At 37.6% G+C, this 24936-nt stretch overlaps 1 protein-coding gene across 3 annotated transcripts in view; it reads left to right on the top strand.

Annotated features, from left to right (window-relative positions):
- The first annotated feature begins 2054 nt into the window (after positions 1-2054).
- grid1a (glutamate receptor, ionotropic, delta 1a) overlaps positions 2055-24936 on the top strand; it is a 377320-nt gene continuing 354438 nt past the window's right edge. For 2 of the 3 annotated variants that reach the window (XM_047351891.1, XM_047351888.1), the window contains exons 1-2: positions 2082-3715; positions 5698-5853. In XM_047351891.1, the coding sequence (XP_047207847.1) occupies positions 3637-3715; positions 5698-5853 (235 nt within the window). In that variant the 5' untranslated portion in view covers positions 2082-3636. Of the gene's footprint in view, positions 3716-5697; positions 5854-24936 lie in introns of all 3 variants that reach the window. The other variant, XM_047351890.1, reaches the window with a different exon arrangement.

Here is a 24936-nt window from a genome sequence, read left to right on the forward strand (position 1 = left end):
AAAATCTAGAATATTTCTCTGGAATCCACAAAAATATATTTGTGCTGTCATTTGGCGTTCACCGCTATTTATTAATGCATGAAGCTCACCTCCACAAGACATAAAACATGCTGCACTATTCATTTAAATATCTGTCTATGTACAAATTATAAATAATAGAAAAGCTATATTAATCTCAACATACCTGCTGCATATGGTAATGGTTAACATGATAGGTAGAGATTCGACTTCAAGTATCCTCACCAAGTGGTGGACCAACAGGATTAATTTTAATTATACTTTTTATTTTACTGCCATATTTGGAAAATAGTTTTTTATTTGAGTATGTTTAATAAAAAAATATAAATCTTAAATAATCCTTAATAATGTAGACAAGACCTGTAAAAAGACACTTTTGCTATTTATTGGAAAAAATGTATTGAAACTATAATATTCTACATGCATTTCATCTCAATAAAAAAGAAGATGGGGAAAGCCAATTTTGTATCAAAAACAAAGAAACTTCAAGGATTGAAGAATTATTCCTATTTATTTTTGGGCCTGTGTGAAGTTAAGCCACTTTCTAAAATGAATAATTAAGTGAAGAAATTTTTTCATCGTGTTGCTTCATAGATGAGTGCAATTAAGTGTTTTTTTTTTTCCTCCTTTGGGATGTTTTGAATTTTTTATGCTGTTTTGGACACCCGTCAGCTGAAAAGCCAAACCTCAAGGTCAATTCTTCTGTGTTAAGAAAACGGTAAATGAGCTTAAAATACTTTCTTATTATTTAACCCTACAGCTTTGATATTTTGTTTTAGCCTACATGTGGTTAGTATGAATCAAATATTAATTTCAAGACCTTTTTTAAACTTTTAAGAATAGTTGACTGTCATTGCGACATTGTTTTATCAAATTATATACCATATTGTGAAAATGGTGTAACAATTTGGGGTTTTACAGATATACTATCTAAAGCAGCCAGTAGAGGCGTGGTATGATTTTATTTAAAATGTATAAACTTAGTTTGAATTTTGACTGCCTTAAAATTTTAAATAATTTCATGGCCTTATTGCCTCTTTTGTGGCTTAAAGTCTTCTCTAAAACACCCTCCAACATTTTCATGACGAGTTAGTCTTGTGGAGATCCAAAACTGCAATAGTTCCATAAAGTAAGAAAGGATGACTATAAAAGTATGTTGTACATCAACTCAAGTTAGAAGCAAATAAATAGTGAATTTATTTAAAAGTGTGCATTTCAAAAAAGATCTGTACAAAAATGTATGTCCTAAAAGTATTATATAAAATAATTATTTCAGTGTGTATTCCATCACCATGTGCAGCAGTGTATCTTAAATGTATTTTATCTGTCACATTCATGAAGTCATTGGGTAGAGCTAACACTGTTGATCTCACAACAGTGTTTGTTTTGAAATGGTGTTCTGTGCAGATTAACCAAACAGATGAAAGTTAAAATTATTTTGAACCTTGAAATAATATTACTACTAAAATAATTACCATTTGACAATAAATAAACATTTAATTATATATTTAATCAAATATTGACATGTTTAAACAATGTATGGATTCATTTTTTTATTTTGTTTATTTCCAGTTTTGTTATTATTATGGTATGCATACTTGATTGTTTCAGGATTTATTTATTTACTACACTCTGGCAGCTTTGGCACTTGATAGAAGTTCTCCATAAAATCGTCGAACCTGGCCTGTCATATAGACCCCAACATCTGATTTGTTAACCTGCACATCCAGTCCCTTTCAGGCCAAATATTAGTAGACCCTAGTCAGCATGTGTAAGTAGGACCCCATATGGATTTTGCTTAGGCTAGATGGATACTAAGTGGACCTGGGTTCACAACATACTTCATGTATAGGGCCATTTGGGTTTACTAAATAGAACTCATATTGGCAAAAAGGTTGGGCTTACAATGTCTATTCAATCTATTCAATTTGAGCAACACGACAAGGACTTTGGTATGAGTCAATCTTTATTCCCAGAGCTGTTCTGGATCAAACCTTTACAAACAGTTAACATGGCACTATGGCCAGTCCCATGTATCTACCGTTGATCAACCCATTTTTTACCAGTATTACTACATTATGGCTGAAAACTGTGGCACATTGTCCCACTTACATTTCAGAGAACAAGAACTCTGCAAATACCTCAAATAAATAGCGCAGGATTCGTGAATGTGTATTGAAAAGGTCATATTTAATTGTGTATGTATTAAATTATCAACATATTCAAATAAACACATGTGCTCTTAAACGTATTTATTTCAATTGTATTTTAATAATGACATGTTGAAATAATAAGTTTATTCATTTATTGAATTGTGGCACGTTTGGACCCCCAAAGTTCCAGCTGTTGGCATTTTTTTTATTTCACTTATAGCATTGAAGGCGCTGTCCAGCTCGTGGTACTAAACGTTTCTGCTCTGTGCCTACGATAAACTTAACCAAACAATTAAGAGATATTTCCGTTGTTTATGACATCCACGAGAAATATCCTTTAATTGTAAGATTATGCCCATCGAGAAACTCCGACTTCTTCCTCTTCTGAGCAACTGAACACGCAGAACAGAGGTGTATTGGTGGTGCTAAGTGGTGCCCAGGTACGGATTTGCAAACAAGTGATGTACAAACACCATGATCCCGGGAACCGCGTGAATTTTGAGCAATCCATTAAAAGAAGAGTTTTAACCAAATATATCTGTGTTCCCTTTTGCTTAAAGGTACTCCGGTAACTCCTACAGGCTGTTCGACGGTGTACCGGCGTTTTGGCTTGTGTCACGTATGCTCCTCATCCATCAGCTATCTCACAGGATGGATCGCGGCATGGAAATCTCTTTTTACCCGCCACATCATCTGCGTTCCGCCGCTCCACTTCGCTCGCCTCACGTCTCACCCGAAAAAACAAACTTCTCTGAAAGTGAACTGTTTCGTCCACTTTTGCTTCATTAGTGTCATCTGCTTACGCCTCTGCAGTGAGAAATCTCGTCTGTTTTTTCGCTGTCTGGCTGCCACAACCTCCGGCTCGTGTTTTTGAGAATCGGCTCTCTGCGCGTCTTTCTCCGGCGAGTCCAAATCATTTCTCACCCGGCTCGTCGGGACCGCGGCAGATTCGTGAAGTCTCCGCAATCACGTGATTGGGACAGGACTGAAGAGCGTGTTTTTTTTATTTTCTCCCTCTCCTTGGTGTGTATATGAACATCTCTCCGTGTGTAGTTAGAGGGGTGTTCCTCCTCTGTGTTTTTTTTTTTTTCAGCTGCTTGCCAGGCTTTAGATGCTGGAGCGCAGGGAGAGAAAAACGGGAGTGAGAGAGAGGTGCGCCGGGTCTCTCTGTTGTCGGGCTTTACCTGTCTCAGTCCTATACCTCGGGTCCCCATCGGTTCCTCCTCGTCCTTTTTGAGCTCACCTTCATGCGGTTGGCTTGACTGTGCTGGTTTAGATAAAGAACGAAACAAAAGAAAAAACTTCGAAGGAAAGCATTTTTTTAATTTAACACCTGTCTGGTCTGAAAGGAAGAGGGTCGTGGATTTCATATTTACCGGTTGTATATCTTTCTTTGGGCGCTCCCTTTGGACAGTGCAGGACAGTCGAGTCAAGCTTGGATGAGCCGCCTCGCTGAAATATCGAGATGGAGTTGCTGCTGATCTGCTTTTCCTTTTGGATTTTGCACTGCAATCCAGCCAATGCGGATTCAATCATTCATATTGGTAAGCGCACGATAAACAGAATGCTATTAGAGATCGCTGTAAAGGGAATGAAAGCTCAGCCAACACATCGGGTTTGAGTGAGAGGGCGGGATAAATAGTCTATTCAGATTTCTCCTGTCTTTAAGTCTATGAAACCAGTTAAAAAGTTGTTTTCTCAAAATGGCAATGCGTCTAACATCTAATCATAGCTACTTTCTTACTGCTGCCCACTATTATGTACTGAGTGATCTATTTTTTTCTGCAGGTATTTCTGGTATAATCCCTGCATTCGCTCTGGCTTGCGATCAAAAGCCATAAACACATTCGGCCCCATAAATTGCGCTCCGCCTGCATTCAAAACACGGATTACAGTGAGCAGAGAGGCGCGTTTTAATTAAAGCTTTGAAGAGATGTCCATAATCCAACATACTCAGGCATTTCTTCTTCCTTTTGTGATTTTTTTTAGAGTCGGTTACATCTTGTGCAACCGACAAGCTTCAACTTTCACACAAACGTGACTGCAATGTCAAATAACACACACACACACACACACACACACATAGAGAGAGAGAGAGCAAGACCAAGAGGAGAGGGACGTCAGTGGAGTTTTAGAGATGCAAAAGGGCATAGAGCCTCTTTGTACTCAAACTTCAAACCAGGGGTATGCAGAGATTGAGACATCCTTTATCAAAAAGTGTTCAAACAGAATATCTTCAGACATCGCATTAGGCGTTGTTTTTTTATCCAAACAAATTATTTGCATTAAATTTCAGCAGGTCCCCCGTTTCCAGATCAGATCATAGCGACCGGCCTTGTAATCTCAGATAAAAATGTCAATGTCACTCTGATCAGATTTTCTTCCCGTCGCTGCTGTTGCTGCTGCTGCTGCTGCTCACAGTTTACTGCAACAGTCTGGCAAGCAGCAGGTGCTCAGTCACTGACTTAATACAGCAGCGGGACTCAATCCAGATGATATTGGCTGATGCTTCGCATAACGTTATAGGGTACCCCAATTATATTTCCTGAATCCCTTTTTCTCCCTATAGTGATATATGTGTGCCTTCAATCGCAGCTGATGCCATTTTAATAAACAGAGGAGGTGCAGAGGCAGTTTAGCAGCATTGTGCCTCATGCATGCAGGCCTAAAATTCTCAGTTGGTGGTGTGCAATTGATCTAATGAATATTGGCTGCTGTGGATAATAAACTCAGTGCATCAAACATTGCAGTCGACACAAGTAGATGACTGAGATGAAGCCAGATTGAACGAGAGATCTGAACGTTTTGTGAGGTAAATATATTTCAAGCACAATGATACATGGCATCAACAGGTTTTTGATAAACCAGCATTACACTTTGTAGCCCTGACCTGTTGAGGCATGGATCCCACTAGATTGCTGAATGTGTGCTGTGGTGTCTGGTGCCAAAATTAACAGTAGATCCTTTAAGTCTGGGCACCCTGAGCTTTCTGCAGTCCCATGAACCACAACTGTGATGCACAGTGTTTTCTGAAACCTTTCTATCAGAACCAGCAAGAAGTTCTTTAGCAGTGTGAGCTACAGTAGCTCATCTGTTTGGCCCTAAGTACATCAATGAGCCTTAGCCCTGACCCTGTTGCCGGTTCACCACTATTCTTTTTTTGTATCTTGTTTGATATAGACTGACCACTGTAGACAAGGAGTATCCCACAAGAGCTGGTTAAGATGCTCTAATCGAGTTGATTAGCAATCAAAATGTCACACCTGTCATACTGATTTAAATCGCTATATTTTCCCATTTTTCCTGCTTCTAGCACATCCACTTCGAGGAAGCAATGCTTACTTCCTGCCTGATATATTACCCTCTAGCAGGTGCAATCATGAAGAGATATGTGTTATTTACCATACTTGTCAGTGGTCTTAATGTTATGTGTAACAAGTGTGGGTCTTCTTGTTGCAATGTCCAGTTCCAACATGTAATGTCTTTTAAATATCTTTTCACATAACTCCTTGTTTCCCATCAACAGGTGCCATATTTGAGGAAAATGCCGTCAAAGACAATGAGATTTTCCAACTTGCCATCTCAGACCTGAGTCTAAATGACGACATTCTGCAGAGTGAGAAAATCACCCACTCTGTAAAACTTATCGAGCCCAACAACCCATTCCAGGCTGTGCAGGAAGGTAAAAACCCCATCCTGACCTCCTAGTAACATTGTTTTTAAATGATCTTGGTGACTTATGTCTTGGGGCATCTCAAAAAAGTGGTCTTGTGGGAATCAAACATCAAGTCCGTTATTTTATTGTTGAAAGTGTAACATCTGATCATATTAGACCACAGAAAAAAATTAAGGGATCGTGGGGATGCAGAACATGATGATCTAAGGGTCTCTACGTGTTTGAAGAATGTTTGCATGCAGTGTTGCCTAAGCAAGGTGTCTTCTGTGGTTGAAAAGCTAGGTGGAAGCATTGAGTTAGAGCACAGCAACAGAAAGATAACTTGAGGACCAAAAAAACCAAACATTTGAAGATGATCAAATGTTGCTTCAGCACCATGCTACTGAAAAAGAGAGAAGCATTGCTGGCTTGCTCTGCCTCTTTGAATAATGAGTGTTGCTGACTAAGTCACTTCCACAATCACTCTGCTTTTCCTTTTTTTTTACATTTTTGCTGGAGATATTTTATCTGTCTCATTTGTTTCCACATACTGCTGGATGGTGTACACCCACACGTATCACACAAAAAATATTATATTTTTTTATCAGGTACTGCCAAGGTCATCTTTCTCAAACATTAAAGCTGGTCCTGTTGACTGCAAAACAGTAATTAAAAAATCTTCCACTAAAATGAATCATTAAGAGTTTAATAGGCTCCCAGGGACCTTCAAAAGCTGTTTATGTCCCCTATACTTCCTTAAAGAGTCTGTTATTTTGTCCCCTGTTTCACAAGAGCCTTGATGACTCATTGCTATTCACAGCACTCCTGATAGGCACAGAAACTGATAATATGTCTTGGCCTTTGCTATGAGTATCCCACTGTCATTTAGTTCTGGTGTTAAATTCTGTCAGAGATATCTAGTGTTCTTTTTCAGGTGGTCCTTGTAAAGTGGGAAGTTATGTTCCAGTTTTTCCGGTGAGAAGGAGGAGTTTTGGAAAAAAGCTGTCCGAGACCAGTAACTTGGAACCACTCACAGTCCCCTTAATGGACTGGCTGCTGCCTATGCTAGGCCTATGTTTAACAGTTGTTGTATTAAGCAAACAATGACAGGTACACCAATAGAGTTTGTTTAAACTTACAAGTACCTTGGCATAGGAATTACAATAACCTTTCATTGAATTCACATATTGAACATACTGTAAACAAATTGTAGATCAAACTAGGGGTTTACTTCAGAAATGTATCTTGCTTTTGTAGTGCAAGGAAGCATCTTGTTTTAATGACTTTCCTACTTCTGTTAGATTACTGTGATGTTGTTTATATGAATGCACCTGCCATTTCTCTGCATAGGTTGGATGTTGTCTATCATGGGGCATTACAGTTAGATGGCGTTAGGTCTCTCACTCATCACTCTACTTTATATTCTTGAGTGAACTGGCCATTGTTATCAATCTATAGACTCATGCATTAGTATATTTGCTTCTATAAAGGTATACTTATCGCCTTATTTAGCTCTCAGGACTTCTACCATGGTCCGGTAGTACGATCAGAACTTGGAAATATTTTCCTACTCTGCCCCATCAACTTGGAACACTCTACGGCAGGATGTGAAACTATCTATTTTGATTCATCTGAGACATCTTCCTAAAAAACTTATATTTTTCTTTGCTTATTGAATTTGAGTTGAATTTTTAAATTTTATGTATTTTTACTGTGTAACTGTTTTTTTTTTTTTTTCAAACAGGTTTTTCTTGTAAATGAGATCTTGGATCTCATTGAAACAACTTGTGTAAATAAAGGTAAAATAAAATACAATAAAATTAAATTAAAAGTTCTTGGCTGTCCCTTTTCTTGGAGCCAAGAATTCAGTTGTTTTATAATCCTGAAAAAAAGTGTTTCCGACTATCTGTAGTAGGTGAGGATAACTGTCCTCATCAACTATTTATTTTCATAAAAGCACAAATGTTATCTGAGCATGGACGTTTTTTTTTAGAAAATTAAGTGCTCACTCTGTCCTTTTTCTGAGTGGCTTGTTTTCTGTTTACAGCAATACACAATGAGGCAGTTCCGTATATAGTGGCACCTTCCTGTTTTAGAGAGGTGGAGCTCCAAATGCTCTTTTTGCTGCCATAAAATATAATTTTATAATTACTTGTCTGCTTTAAAAACAATTGAAAGGCCAATTGTGATTTTTTTTAATGCTTTATATTCTAGGGTTTTGTAGCTCTAAAATATTTTTAGCCTGTGTAGCTAGAGAGATTCAAACGTACTGCAGAAATAAACCTCCTATAAACATGCATGGCTTGACTCATCTATCTAGCAAACACATGGCAATTAAACTTAGTGGCCACCAAATAATTTGTTTTTTTTAAATTAATTAACTCAGCAGTAATGAAGGAGGGAGTTTTATACATGCAAGAAAATACTTATAGCTCATTCTAATTAACCAACAAGGGTTTCTCCTGACATTTTTTGTAACACAACAGTCACCGTGCACAATCTTGAGAAGTTCATGATGATGCTTTTTGTCAATGTTGTTTGCTTTTTGAAAATGACTCTGCATTTCCATCCTCTGATTGAACTTCCTTTTGTCAGCCTTGATTGGATATCATTTAACATGCTTAATTATTGTTTACAGTTATGCCCCTGATAATCAAATATTCACAGAAGCAAGTGATTTGGGGAAAGGAGTATGTGTTTCTGTGTGTGGGTGAGCTTCAGTTCCTAGAGAAAGTGGGGAATAATGTGCAGTCGATGATGTGAGGATCGATGGGTGGTCTCAAATTCTTGCAACAGAGGCAAGACAGGCTGGAGAGTGTTGAGTGACAATGGGGATAAGTTAACCTTTTTGCTGTGCTCTTTTGTTCACTGCCATCCCACTGAGTAGTAGTCAGGACCTTGCCAGAGAATGAAGAAGGCAGAAAGAAGGAGAGGATGGACAAGAGAACGCTAGGGATGGGTAGGAGAGTGAGGAGAATGAGGATGATATTGCAGAAGTAGAAGAGGAAATTAGATTAAGGCTTGGAGGAGCAAAGAGACAAATAATAGAGATGAATTAGGAATGGTTCACAAAATCCATGGTTCCGTTCGGTTCGTGGTTTCATCGTTATGGTCTTCCATTCGGTTCCCCCTTTTTTTGTTTTGTTTTGTTTTTGTTAACATTCCATTAGTATCATTCATCAAGAGGCCCATGGTAACTACAGGAGCTGCAGAGATCCACAACTCAGGTGGAAGAATCAGTTGACAGAACAATTATTAGTTGTGCAATCTACAAAGCTTTACTTTGTCTATCAGTAGCAATAAAAAACATTGTTCAAAGAAAGCCATGAGAAGTCATGAGGTAGGTCTTACCACAAACCATGTAAGGGACGCAGCACACTGGTGGAAAAAAAAAGGTGCTCTGGTCAGTTAAGCCACGGTTAAACTTTTTAGACTATGTGTAAAACACAATGCGTTGAAGAAGAATAACACAACACTATGAACATACCATCTGTTAGTGTAACATGTTGGTGGCAGCATAGTGCTATAGGCAAGTTTTTCTTCAGGGTTAGAGGAAATTTATTGATGGGAAGACAAATGGAGTTAAATTAAGGGCAATACTAAAAGTACATGTTAGAAGCTGCACAAGACTTGAAACTGGGGCAGTGGCAGACCTTACAGAAGCACAGTCACCCAAAAATACAGCCAGAGCTATAACTGAAGGGTTTAAATCGGGGGTCTCCAGCTCTAGTTTCAAGAGCCAGTGCCCTGCGTGTTTTTGCATGATTATACATGTGTCCCTGCTCTAATGGGTGGATTACTTCCCCAATGTGTCATCAAGTTCTGCAGAGGCCTGGTTAAAAAAAAACTTGAATTTTTTTAGGTGTGTTGAACCAGGGAAACATTCAAAACATGAAGGACACCAACCCGTGAAGAGTGTAGTGCACCACCTCTTGTTTACATCATAGAATATATGTTAAAGTCAAAGTCCAGACATAAATCCAAATATAAATCTGAGGACAGGCTTAAGAAAATGCTGTTCTAAGAGTCTGCATCCAATCAGACTGAGCTTGAACTACTTTTTGAAGTTTAATGGGTAACAGTTTTGGTCTACAGATGTGTGAAGATGTTAGAAGCAGACTAAAAGATTCTGCAAAGTATTATGTTCATTTTACTTCACAATTGACATCTACTTTTTGTTAGTCTATCACAATTGACAAAATGTGAAAAGGTTCAACATTATGAATAAGGCACTGTATACCCTAAAGTACTTCATAGGAGCTAAAAATACAAACTGCAATTACAGGGGGGGTAAAACAAGTGATTTATGTAATTAAAAAAATGAATTGAGCAAATCATACCATCACTAATTATTTAACCTATCACAGCGAAAAGGTATTTTGCTGTTTTCTTTTTAAAAAAAGACAAGGCAAACTCATAGCATCACAAAGAGGCAAGCAACACATTCTGCAATCGCAGCTTCAAAGATCCATCTTTCTGTTCATAAAATTGATATATGGCACCATTAGCAACCTGTGACCAGATGACCTCAGATTACAAGTGAATATACAGGTCCTTCTCAAAATATTAGCATATTGTGATAAAGTTCATTATTTTCCATAATGTCATGATGAAAATTTAACATTCATATATTTTAGATTCATTGCACACTAACTGAAATATTTCAGGTCTTTTATTGTCTTAATACGGATGATTTTGGCATACAGCTCATGAAAACCCAAAATTCCTATCTCACAAAATTAGCATATCATTAAAAGGGTCTCTAAACGAGCTATGAATCTAATCATCTGAATCAACGAGTTAACTCTAAACACCTGCAAAAGATTCTTGAGGCCTTTAAAACTCCCAGCCTGGTTCATCACTCAAAACCCCAATCATGGGTAAGACTGCCGACCTGACTGCTGTCCAGAAGGCCACTATTGACACCCTCAAGCAAGAGGGTAAGACACAGAAAGAAATTTCTGAACGAATAGGCTGTTCCCAGAGTGCTGTATCAAGGCACCTCAGTGGGAAGTCTGTGGGAAGGAAAAAGTGTGGCAGAAAACGCTGCACAACGAGAAGAGGTGACCGGACCCTGAGGAAGATTGTGGAGAAGGGCCGATTCCAGACCTTGGGGGACCTGCGGAAGTAATGGACTGAGTCTGGAGTAGAAACATCCAGAGCCACCGTACACAGGCGTGTGCAGGAAATGGGCTACAGGTGCCGCATTCCCCAGACCTGGGCTACAGAGAAGCAGCACTGGACTGTTGCTCAGTGGTCCAAAGTACTTTTTTCGGATGAAAGCAAATTCTGCATGTCATTCGGAAATCAAGGTGCCAGAGTCTGGAGGAAGACTGGGGAGAAGGAAATGCCAAAATGCCAGAAGTCCAGTGTCAAGTACCCACAGTCAGTGATGGTCTGGGGTGCCGTGTCAGCTGCTGGTGTTGGTCCACTGTGTTTTATCAAGGGCAGGGTCAATGCAGCTAGCTATCAGGAGATTTTGGAGCACTTCATGCTTCCATCTGCTGAAAAGCTTTATGGAGATGAAGATTTCCTTTTTCAGCACGACCTGGCACCTGCTCACAGTGCCAAAACCACTGGTAAATGGTTTACTGACCATGGTATCACTGTGCTCAATTGGCCTGCCAACTCTCCTGACCTGAACCCCATAGAGAATCTGTGGGATATTGTGAAGAGAACGTTGAGAGACTCAAGACCCAACACTCTGGATGAGCTAAAGGCCGCTATCGAAGCATCCTGGGCCTCCATAAGACCTCAGCAGTGCCACAGGCTGATTGCCTCCATGCCACGCCGCATTGAAGCAGTCATTTCTGCCAAAGGATTCCCGACCAAGTATTGAGTGCATAACTGTACATGATTATTTGAAGGTTGACGTTTTTTGTATTAAAACACTTTTCTTTTATTGGTCGGATGAAATATGCTAATTTTGTGAGATAGGAATTTTGGGTTTTCATGAGCTGTATGCCAAAATCATCAGTATTAAGACAATAAAGGACCTGAAATATTTCAGTTAGTGTGCAATGAATCTAAAATATATGAATGTTAAATTTTCATCATTACATTATAGAAAATAATTAACTTTATCACAATGTGCTAATTTTTTGAGAAGGACCTGTATCAAAGAACTCACCAATGTCAGCAGGGACAGAACCACAGAGAACTTTTAACGGTGTAGACAAAAATTTTGAATAGGATTCTGAAATGTAAAGGCAATTAATAGAGAGCGACTAAATTTGGTTTTACACTGTGTCTCTTTCTTGTGTTCTTTAAAAGTCTTACAGGTGCATTAAATCAATTTGGTCAAGTTCCCTCTTATTTAAACGGGTAAAACTGCTGTTATAATAATCGAAACATGGAAATATTAAAGAATGAATGATCATCTCCAGCTCTGTCAAGACGAGACTTTAAAGTCAAGTGATTTTTTAGGTATGGCACTCACCATTTTCTCCTTTTCACTGAGTGCCTATAAAAACACAGCTGTAACATTGTCTAGAGATGAGCCAACATATTGTAATTGTTGCTGCTTGCCCAAACAGCTTGTTTTCCTTGCACATGTTAAGGTAAAATGTGGCATGCTGCAAGGACAACAGTACACTGGGATATATGCACGTTGGGTCACCATGACAACAATTTATTTACACTGCAAACTATATCTTCAACGGGACAAGAGCTTTACTATTTACTTAAATGATTTAGTTCCTCTACTTTTTTACCATCTTAGCAAAATATGGAGCATAAAGTCCACTAACTCCATCTTGTTTGTGTTTAGCTCTCACCATTCTCAACATGGCTGCAACACTGTGCTCTCCACTGGTGTGAGGCTATTTTTTGCTAATGCATTGAACAGAATAGTGCCCACATGCCTCAAACTGGTTAAAGCTTACTGAACAGTTTGGGGTGTTTTTTTTAATGAACCGTTCCACGCTACTATGAACACAAGTCAAAGAAAAAAACATACTCAAATACAGATAATGAATATAAGTGAATGAAAGAAAGAATAGTAGTTAGGCGGTGAGGAACATTTGCAAGGAGTCATTGCAGCGTCATCGTTGCCCTTTCTCGGCTTGCTTTGTCCTTGTGATAGCAGAACATGTATTAATGAGGATGTCATACCATTCACACAAAAACACTAACCTATTCAGTTCGCCCATGTTCTTATCTTTTTGAGATGACAGCTCAAGGCTGGCTAAATGTATCTTCTGACCACACATACTAGCATACGTGGCCCTATTTATATGCATTCTATCCAGCTGCAAAGAACAAAGATGCCAATTTTAACATCACCAGCAGAAACTCAGAGGAATGTGGGTCTTATGAGTATTGATTCTGTCATATGAGTTATGGTTTTCTCATCAGCTATCAATGCTGTCATGAGGAAAAAAGGAAATTACTGAATGTAAGGCAGTTGTGGAAATGATAAAATCGCCAGAATGCTTTGCTTTTAGATTATATGTAATTATATAATCTGGGAAAAATGACTAGAAGTAAGATAATGTGGTTTTGCAGAATATCCATAAAAGTGGCATGGAAATCAGATAACTAATGTAATCTGCTGTATTTATTGATGAAAATACAAGCTTGTCAAATCCAAACCTTTTGTAAAATGAAACAGTTGGAATGAAGCTATCAGACACCTTTTTAAGTGAAAGGAGTGTGCTATCTTCTTTAATGGTACTTGCTGGAACATATAATGTATAGTTTTTATTTCAGATTGTTGATTTTTCAAACTGTGACATTTAAAAAATCAAGTGCAATTTTTATTGTAATGATCAATAGGTCTTTAGGCCATTGGGAGCTCCTTTCAAGCTTCTTTGGTAATTGACAGCTTTATCAGTCAGTTTCACACCAGCACCTACCCATTTTCAATAGAGGTTTTTATATACAGTATTGATGTATCTTAGCAAAACAAGCCAATTGAAGTCTGATCATTAAGCACCAGTAGTCTGTCATAAAAGCACATATTTCCTTTGTTTAATCTATGGAGATAACAAACAGACGTTATAACTGTATTTTCACACAAACCAGGTGATTCCTATTAAAGTTGTCACATTACCACATCATAAATCTAACTTAAAGCTAAATTTGACAACATTTGATCCATTATGTTGATTTCCATTTCTCCTTGTTGGTTTAAGGTTGAAAATCCATGAATAAAAGGCAACAAATATATCTTGCATATGAGTAGAGATGTAACAAGATTTTATAGCACAAGAGTTTGCAACGATAAACCATGGTTTATATTTCTCTATCTAGTTGCTGTTTGCCTGACTATTTCTGGTAAAATAGGTGTGAGCTATTATTAGGTTACTTGAAGTTTAGTTCTTTTAGTGCTTTCAAACTGTTGTATCTAAGATGGAGAGTCTAATTTTAAAGTAATACAGAAAGTAGATCTTCAGTTGACCTGTTGTGTGGCATAGATAAGAACTGCCACTATACTACAAGGACTGCTTCAGGTGCTGGCTCCCAACACTTGGCTTCATAAGCATTTTGAAAAAGTCCTCACCACAAGCAAGAAGCAGTAACAAAATAATGAACACAGCAGCTTTCTAACGATGAAATTAGCATCTAATTTAAATCTTGGTGCTGAACTAAAGGGTTGTTTTACAGATTTCTCTGAAAGAATCTGGACTGCATTTGCTTAATTCCAGCTCAAAATTTAAAACTCTGTTGGTCAAATCTTAAATGAATTTTTCAAACAGTGTTTACATCGCTGCTGTTATTTGCACAGTTATTCGTTTTATTTGTTAATTTTGTAAATTGTTGTGTTTTTCATGCAAAAATATACATGCACATGTTGTAAAATTTTCATCCTACTCAGTTACACATTTTGTGAGTATGATATTTTTTATAACATATATAATGCTTTGATTTGCATGCCACTTTGCTGCTGTTATACCTGAATTTCCACACTAAGGGACAACAAAGGTTATTTCTTTTCTTTTCAATTACTGAACATCTCTTACCAAGAGATCAGCATTAAGTATTTCTAAAAGTTAAAATCCTTTTGTGCTAAAACAAAACTCAAGGACAACCTCCTTTCTGATCCTTAAATATGCATAGATGTTCACCCATGACCAAAGTCCTGCAGTTAGGCCATTATATGATCAGCCTGTGAAGCCAGAAATAGCAGAAGAGAGTGGGGGCGTGTTGAAACAAATCAAATTGCTTAACATACGTTACACAGGGGCTTTAAGTGTCTGTGCAAATGGCCTTCAAGCTACTAACAAATAACCTTTGTGGCAGGGATTTTTTTGTCCACATTATTTTCTTGAAGCTCTTGGAGGTTTTCATTGTATCTAAAAAAAAACAGTAAAACAAGTAGAAAAATATTTCCACCTTTTCCCCGTTAATTGCTTCCTGCACCTACAGCATGCAGTGAATTGTTGAGCCCTCTGTCCCACTGAGTCCTCTTCTAAAGCCACACCACCAGTGATGGAAAATTTCTCCTGACCCCTGCCAAGGTAATGTCAAGGAGGATAACATTTTTCTGGCCTTTAGACCCCTAGCAGCCAATAGTCTTTGAGCAGCTTGGAGTGTAGTCCTCATTTTTTCTTTTTTTTTTACTGTTCTCTTTCTCAATCAATTTGTAAGGGAAAGAAATGCAGAAATAATGATTCATTTGAAGGTTTTGGCATGCATAATATAATCTCCTCCATCTGATCCTCTGTTTAGGACAACTCATTACTCGCTGAGCTCCGTATCTGATATAATGCTGCCCTTTCACTATTATTGTTCCAGCGAAAATAATAATGCTGTGTACATCTCATTAATGGATTTGTTTGTCTTTTTATGTCTTTCTACTAGCTCTACACACAGGGAGGATGATCAGGTCATTTACCAGGCCCTGTTAATTACCCAGCTGTAGTTTTAATATGTCATAAACTCTTCGTTGAACTGTACAAAGGCTACATGGTACCTTAATCCGCTTAGTGATGTTGCTGCAGAAGTATTCCTTTCAATTAATCCGTTCGCAGTGCTGGGGTGTTTGGACAGAATGATGTAGAGCCAAACTTTAGCTTTCTCAAAATTCCTAGAAATGGTGTAGATTATGGTACAGAAAATGATTTAATATGTTCAGAGCCTTGCAAAAGTATTCATACCCCTCTAATGTTTTCACACTTTGTTACCCTGTAACTACCATGTAACTACAGTATTTTATTGGGATTCCTTTGTGTTATACCAACAAGGGTAGCACATAATTGTGAATTTGGGAAAAATATATGTATATATAAATGGCTTTTAACATTTTGAAACCAATAAAAAATTCTTAAAGATTTTGCATCAATCTTTATTCAGACCCCTTTACTCTAATACCTCTAAATAAAATCTAATGCAATCAACTTCCTTTAGAAGTCACTTAATTAAACCACTTCATTTAATAGAATAAATAGTCCACCTGTGTGCAATTTAATCTGAGTATAAATAAAACTGATATGTGAAGGCCTCAGAGATATGTTGAGAACATTAGTGAGCAAACACCATCCTCTGGAGCAAGGAAAACCATTGTTGGGAGAAAGCCATACAAAATCTTTTTTTAAAGTTTGCCACAAACCATGTGGGGGACACAGAAAACATCTGAAAGAAAAGTTGCTCATGATGTCAAAATAGAAGTGTTTGGCGTCCTTAGCAGTGGAATGGTTTATATCAAAGAGAATTTATTTGTGGCCTTAGTCAAAATCCAAACCTATATCTGACTGTGATCTTTTTGTTTAATTTAGCCTTTTCAAAAAATACAAAAACAAAACTTCTGATTAGGTTGTTTCCAGTCTCTGAGTGTAAGGGGAAAGGGTAGCTTTCATCAATAGTAACAAAAAGTGTTTAAAACATCAAGCTAGCCAGTTACATTCAACAGGATCGCAAAATTAATAGCAAACGTAGCAAAGAAGTAGACTTAATTGAAACATCTCTGTTTTGACATTTTAGACTAATATTAAACATAGGCCTAAACAGAAAAGGTTTTGTTTATTTTTTATATTTATTGTGAGATATTAAAGGGAACTGTGATGTTTGATTAAAACATTTTTTGGCCTAAAGTGACATTATTTCCTTTCATTTTGAGTTCATGTGGTATTTTTCATTCTTTTAAAAGTTCCAACTTATGTTTTTGTTGTGTGGATCCAGATACGGTTCTACATTTGATTTTTATTTGCACATTAGAGTATCATTCCTCACTTCTTAGTTTGTTAAACCTTTATAATTTTTGGAGTGGTACAAACATTTTAGTTTCTTTTAGAGTGATAGCCTCAGAGATTGTACATTGTCTTACAAGCACCATCGTTCTTGTAAAAACATTTCTTCTGAAATATATGATGAGCTGATGTAAAAGGTAGACTTACAGTATAGCCTGCACTATATTCTTCTGTTTAATGATTAGCAAGTTTTTTAATTTTAAATTGATTGGTCTTTTCTGCTGATTGTTGTAAAAAAGGTCATCTTGAATTTAGCAACATGTGATCATAAACTTGGTATCAATGCTTCTCCTCCTTGGGCTCCTACATTTAGCATGATATTGAGTCATCCTGGAGGATCTGAGCCTCTGATTAGAGTCACATATGCCAACATTCCTATTGGATTTCGGTGGATTTTTCTGTTCATTTGCTTTATTGAGCTGCACAGCAATAAAGAATGTATGATTTAAGGAGCTTGGATGGCATATTATTTCATTTAATGTGTTTGTGTGAGAGCTCTGTTTAGTGCGTTATGGGGCAGTGCATTTATTGCTGTGATATATTTGTTCCCAACTCATTTCTCACTGTTTATTATTGATATTGACATTTTCTGTTCTTTATAAACCTTCTGCTTTATTGTAAAGAAAATGCTTTTATTGCACAGGCAATGTTTTACTCCCATAACGCTAGTCGAAATAGTTCCACAGATGAAGCATAACCTGTCACTATACTGGTTATATTCATGCCATGTGAGATAGATGACTCAGGGGACAATCTTTATTATCTGCAGGCCAGTGTAATCACAACAAAAACATACATTCTTGAGGCTCTTTACTTAGATTAGCTGGATGCCTAAGCAGCTGAGCGAGAGAGAGCAGAATAGGGAAGAGAAGTGAAACATAAAGGTCAAGGCTTAATAGCTGTGTTTTAGACCTTCAGCTCTTCTGCTCTGAGCTGTACAGGATCTGCTGTCAGTACTTATCTCCAGTGGAGAAACACCTCTGTGTCACATAGTTTCAGCATCCCCAACAGATGTCTCAGTTTGCTTTCCTTAGACATCCCCATTTATACATTTTCAAAAAGAGGAAGGAACAAGACTGAAGTCTTTCAAATAACATTAAGTTTAGAGTTGGATAATTTGTTATTTGCAGGAAATGCATAATTTAATTTAAATGCCACTTCTGATTTGTATCACTACATAAATTATGTGCAGGATGCTAAATGTCACTGGATGCTGAGGTTTAACAGTTAGGAGATAGCATTTAGATGTGTATTTTTATTTTTGATGAATTAGGAATTCAGTGGCATTTGAGTTAAGAGGGGTTCAAAATAATGCGTTTGAGATGGATGTTAAATCTGATGATCCCAAGCCTTGATAGTATAAGCTGTGGATGGAGAAGCTGAAGCTAACAGATCATCATCTTCAGAACTTTAGCTGGTATCAATTTATTTATGATCTTGCTTGTCTTATTGGTTTCTGTTCATATTCACCACTGGTAAATATGAATGAATGCTGTATTATTGTATTACCATAAATAGTTTTGTGATTTGCCAGTACTATGGCACTGCAAGCATTCTGAACTCTAAGTACTACAGTTCACCCTAATAACTTCTTCCTCTGACTGCAAAACTATGGAATTTCTTTCTTTCTTCTTCCCTCTGGTGTTTTCTGGAACAATAACAATGTTATAGACCAGAAGTGGGCATTTATTTTTTACTTACATGAACAGTTATAATTTATAAAAATAATTGACAACAAAGAGCACAGTGTCTGTCACTGCATACTAATAATTGAACAATAATTCAGTTTAGTTAATTAATAACAATTCAATTAAATAATATTCATGATGTAATACCTGAGAACAAGTCTGACTGTTTTCCCGAACATGCAAAAAACACTTTGACATATGAAAATAACAGGTCTGTTTAAAAAGAGAGTAGTTTGTATCAATCTTTACTTTTTAGCATGAACTACATTTTTATGGGGTAACTCTTACAATGGTGCACCGATAGAGGACTGTACAAGTCCCATCTTCAAAATAAAACCTGGTATTTTAAAAAAAAGGAGCATATTCACATTTCTGTGCATATTTTACACTTTAGGCCCATTGATTTAAAAATTTCATTCGCCTTGTCCAGTGCATCTAAAAGGCTAAGTGTTGCCTTCGGGTCATAAAATGCACAGGTCTGTTATAGGCTGTACTGCAGGCTTGTTCATGGTGGAGGTATGATCAGAGTCATTATAAATCTGGTGATTACTCTTAGCAAAAGTACCAGGTGATGCAGCAAAAAAACAAAACAATAATCTTAAAATTATTTTAATCAAATGTGTTGACCAGACTAAATGGTTTTTATAATGATATAGGTTATTTATTATTTTAATTGTTACTTTCACGAAAGACCCAGTGAGATTCAAAATTTAATTTACAAGTGTGATCTGAACAAAATCTAATTTACAAGTGTGATCTGAACAAAATCAGTAATAAATGACATTACACTTCACAGAAACATCACTGATGACCAAAACCATCTATCCATTGATCCATCTGCACCTTGTACAGCCCATCAAAAGGCTTCAAAGAGCCCTTAAAGGCAACATGAGGGCACTGCATTGCAGTTATTATGTCCCTGTTCTCTGATGCACTCAGAATTATTATATTGCTCTAATTAGAAACACTGGCAGTCATTTTGTGCCTTCGTTAGTTTATGTATTCATTACACTCCCCATGTTGCTTCACCGGCAGGCTGCTGAAGGCTGACTTCAAAGTATTCTCTTTGCTTTTCATGCGGCCATCTTTGATTGAGGGTCCTCTGAGGGGGATCATTGTGTGAGGGGATGACTGATGGCCTCTTCAAGGCATGGTGGCTGTCTGTCTCTTAACAAAACAATATAGAATTATATAATAATAAAAAATAATGCTTTTTAAATGAGCCTAGTGCATCAAAATCGTCCCAGATGTTTGACTGTTTGTTCTTTCCACTATCCATCTTGCATGCAGGAGTACAAAATCTGGGACAAAATAATGATATTGGGGTCATTTTACACTGTCAGCTGTTAACTTAAAAACAAACAGGCCAAATGTATCCTGTTTGGGTCCTGTGATTGCCGTTTGAAAGATATTTAGCACTTGCATTGATTTCTTTACTATGAAAACAGCATTCAGTGTGTGAAAGCCAGAAGAGCAAAAAATGGACGTTTGTCAAGACACCTGCTTACACGCCACTCACAACTCAACAAGCTGCTTGTTACATGTGCACGTCAACGCACAACCTGTGTTTTCCCCTCATGAAAGTCTCTGCCCCATGTCTTATTCATGTTCTCGCCATCTTTTGTGTGACAGATTTATAACGAGCTGCAGAGGATGCTGTGACAGATGTTAGTGCTTCGCCATGAACCCAGACAGACCCAACCACCACTGGGGATTGGCCATCAATACCACTCTACCTGTTAGGGCAGGAGAGACTGACAGATAGTTAGGCATGAAGAGAGAGAGAGGATGGAGGCAGTGGCCTGCGGGATATGTCCTGTACAATCAGATTGATGCTGATGAGGCCCGCGGCCTCTGTCTGTTGTGATGATCCGCAGTCCCACACGATGCGAGCATCGTTTCTCTTTGTACGTGCTATAATGCTTTGCTGTTATTAAGCATTCTAAAGTGTGCTGAGATGACATAGATGCAGCAGAGAGGGAGGTGGAGTGGGTGTACAGTATAAATGCAGGGAGAGGATTTGTTTGTTTGTGCATCGTGCTATAAATATGGTGTGTGTTTGCATGCTGTAATAAGTGAGCGCCTCTGGTGCTTTCATACATGCAGTTTGCGGGTTTGTTTGAAAATTGGTTTTGTTGTTCTGGTGTGCAGTAATAAAACACTTTGGTAACGGAGAGCTCTTTCACTGACTTCTGACTCACTCACGGGGAAGTGTGCATAATTTACTACCCACCACCTGGACTATTGGCTGCAAAAAGACTTCATTCCAGGACGCAGGACAAAGAGCAGAAAATCAGCCTGGAGTAAATCCCATTAGAGGCTAAACACGAGTCAGCCAAAAAAAAATGCAGTGCGGCTATATGCGATGATGCATTCTTTTGCAGACACATGGAGGAGGAAGAGGAGGAGAAGGAGAAGCAGGAAGAGGAGGAAAATGAGAGACTTAGGGTTGGGGAGGGTTGGAGTTTGAGGGATTAAAGCTGGGACCTTGGTGAGAGTAGATGCGGAGAACAATGGTGAACCTGACAGTAAGGTTGATAGACATGGCTAAAGGCTGATAAAAAAATAGAGGGGCTGTTAAATTCTCATAGAGCTCAAGATGAGCAAAGTCATTTAAAACTACAGAGTCGGCTTGCTTTCTTCACTGACAAAGCGACGCAAACTGTATTTGGGAGCCATTGTTTGCATTACTGTCACAGACCCAAAGACCAAGTTAGGACCATCTATCAGAAGAATCCCTCCTCGGTCTTCCTCTCAGACTCTCTGTCTCTCTCACATTGCTACGAGCCTTTCACCATGCCCAGGGAGAAAGAATACCATCCAAAGATGAGGCTAAGCTAGTATGTAAGCTCCCTCTTAGTGAAATCGAAACCCAGCTTTAACCTCTCTCAGCATCCCTGAGTGTACAGCAGGCATCCGTCAAAACTGGGTCAAATGTGCTTCCAAATTTATGCACTAAGCATCTAAGACTTTTTCTTAAATCGGCAATGAATCATCACTTGCATTTGCATGATTACTCTGTAACCTTTATTAGATTCACTGCCAACACACCAATTTATTTCTTAGTGGCTCTTTTCCATGCTCCTTCCATTTACTAGTCTTTCTTTTCACTATCAATTCAGCTTTGAGCAAGTTTTATTGTTAAAATGGTGTTGCCTTTAATATAGAGAAATTAACTTCTTGGGCTAATTGACTTAATGACAAAGACCTACAGTAAGGAAAAGATTTCAGTTTAAGATAAAAAATAAAAAAATCCCAGATGCTGTAAAGTTTTTGGATTTGCTTCTGAAATGAGCAGAACATTTCATGATGTGTTATCTATAACCAGTGTACTTTTTCAGCCAGACAAATTCCTTTAGGAGTATTCATTGTCAATAGGTCTGTTGCATACACAGTCAGACTGCATCAACTCTTTCTTGTTTAAATTAGAGCGAGTTGTAATTATTGGGCTTTAATCACTGCTGGAAGTCTGCAAAATCCGGTGAGAGAATTTAATGGATCCACAGTTTAACCTTTTATAATCTCATTGTTGTTTAATAAGTTGGCCTCATTTTACACAGATATCTCACATCACTGCAACCAAATTCTGACAACAGCAGCAAGCTTTATATGAGTTTGTATGAGATTCTAAAACTTTACATGTCCCCTTTAATAAGGAATTCCCTTTAGCATAATTTCAGAATCAGGACAAGCTTTATTGGCCAAGTTTGGGTTAACAAACAAGGAATTTGACTTTGATTCCACTTAGATCCCAGTGTACAAACATTTGAGCAAAGGTGGGTGGAGTAGCCAGAATTTGTACTCAAGTAAGAGTAATACTACTTCAATAAAAGTTTTACTCAAGTAGATGTAAAAAAGTAGTCACTCACGCAAAACTAAATGAGTGGGCCGTGGCAGTGGTGCAGGGATAAAACGCGTTACCCATGTTCGGAGGCTACAGTCCTGCACACAGCCATCATGGGTGCGAGTCCCGGCTCTTTGACTTTATCTGCATCTCTTTGCCTCTCTCCCCACCCCATTTACTGCTGGTCAACTTACAAATAAAGGCCACCAGTGCCACAAAATAAAAAGAGGATTTGGTAAAAAGGCTGCTCAAGTACTAAGTAGCTGAGTTTACCATAATGTCTCATTAGACTTGTGAAAATTATGCAATCAGACAGAAGAAAATAAGTTCTGTTCTATTATAAAAAAAATAAATGCAACAAATTCACTATACAATTTATATATATATATATATATATATATATATATATAAAAATTGTAATTTATGTAAAGATAGTTGGCAAAAAAATAATTCCAAACATGTGACTGGAAATGCAACTTTTATTAGTGGTGAAATTTAAATTTAAAATAACCAGTTGTTGAGGTTTTTTTGAGAAAAGGTTCAAAGTTTCAGACCTACTTTGTCAGATAAAGCACTATTCATTTAAAGCTATATAGAGTCAATTCTTAGAGTAGAAATAATGCAAATGTTACTTTTCTGGTTTTAAAAATGCTATTTACAATGGACTTATGTTGTGAAATGAATGAAATGCTTATGCTGTATGAGTGCCCCAGGTGGTCAGAAAATTATTAGCCCAGCTAATCAGAAAGTTGTCAGTTTCGACTTTCAGTTTCAACTCTACAGTAATTTACAGTATTGTAAAGTTACATATAAAAATGTTGTTGTAAGTAGGAAGCCCAACATAAAATATCTCAGAAACATAATTGTAACATCAGTTGGAATATAGTTTAAAAAAAAGATTTTTTAAATGTAAAAGGCTTGTACTATTGTCATATTGTTCAGAAATATGGGGAAATGTGAATACAACAAATACTGACATATTGGTTAGGTTACAAAAAAGAGCTATTTGGCTCATTCAAATTAATACTTTAAAATGTGTAGATATTTTATATATAAACATTCTGGAAATAATGCACAAAGCACTGAACAAAAGTCTTCCTTCTGGAATTCAGAAATTAGTTAAGTTGAGAGAGAGTAAATATAATTTAGAGGTCTGTTCATTTTTGAATATGCTAAAGAGAAAAGTAAAGTTAAATCTCCATGTGGTTCAGTTATCGTTGTGAAACTATGGAATGAATTAAATGATGATTTTAAATTATGTGCTTCTTTTGTGAGCTTCAAAAGAGCTTTAAAATTTAAAATTATAACAGTTTATACTGCATTGTGGATGCATACATGTACAGTGGGTGTGTGTAAATGTATGTGTGAATGTATGTTAAGTTATAAACATGTGTATGATGTAAATATGTGTATGTTGGTATATGGACAGTTGTTTTCTTATTTATACTGCTGAGTCTCTAGATTTATGTATTGAAAAGGGTAGGCAAGTATGAGCCGTGGCTTCCGCCTATTCCTTTTTTAGTTCATTTTCGGTTTATAGAATATATAATGGTGTTTTACTTTATTTTCCTTTACTGTAATGTTGCAAATTTGGTTTTATCCTGGCTGTTTCTTAGCAAGCTTTAGCTCCCTCTTGCTGTTATGCATTTGATTCAATAACAGTTAAAATTAAAGATGCAAGCAGCATTGAAGGCCCTCGCACCTGAGCGCAACTCGGCCTGTGCAGCGACCGCGGGACCCTGGCATCGCCGGCTGCACGACACCAATGAGCCCACCGTTCAACTCCAAATGTCACCTCTAGGTGGTGCTGTGGGCATCATGTCATGATCTTCACTCATGCAGAATTGTGGTCTGGCAAGAAGTATTCAAAATTTGTCCGACCTTCCAGATGGAAGCTGCACTCACTTGTTTATTAGTGGGCGGGGCTGATATGATGTCATGAACTGACTGTGGCAACATGTCCATCATTAACTCATGATCATGTTTACTACATTTCAAGTGGATCCGATGATGTATGAGGGAGATAGAGCTCTTGAAATGTCCTAATGGGCGCTGTTGATCCAAATTCCAATTTAATCCAATAGAGCTGTTTGGGGGCTGACAAACATCAACCATATTCAGTTCGGAGTAAATCGGACCTTCCATGTGGAAGCTACAGTCATTTGTTTCTTAGTTGGCGGGGCTAAAGTGATGTCATCAATTGACTGTGTCAACATGTCCATCATTAAGTCATTATCATGTATACTACATTTCAAGCGGATCTGATGATGTATGAGGGAGATATAGCCCTTGGAGTGTCCTAGGGGGCGCTGTTTGTCCAAATTCCAATGTCATCCAATAGAGCTGTTTCGGGGTTGTCAAAGATCAACCATATAATAAGTTTGGAATA

Source organism: Girardinichthys multiradiatus, chromosome 22 (assembly GCF_021462225.1).
Source record: "Girardinichthys multiradiatus isolate DD_20200921_A chromosome 22, DD_fGirMul_XY1, whole genome shotgun sequence".
NCBI lineage: Eukaryota > Metazoa > Chordata > Actinopteri > Cyprinodontiformes > Goodeidae > Girardinichthys > Girardinichthys multiradiatus.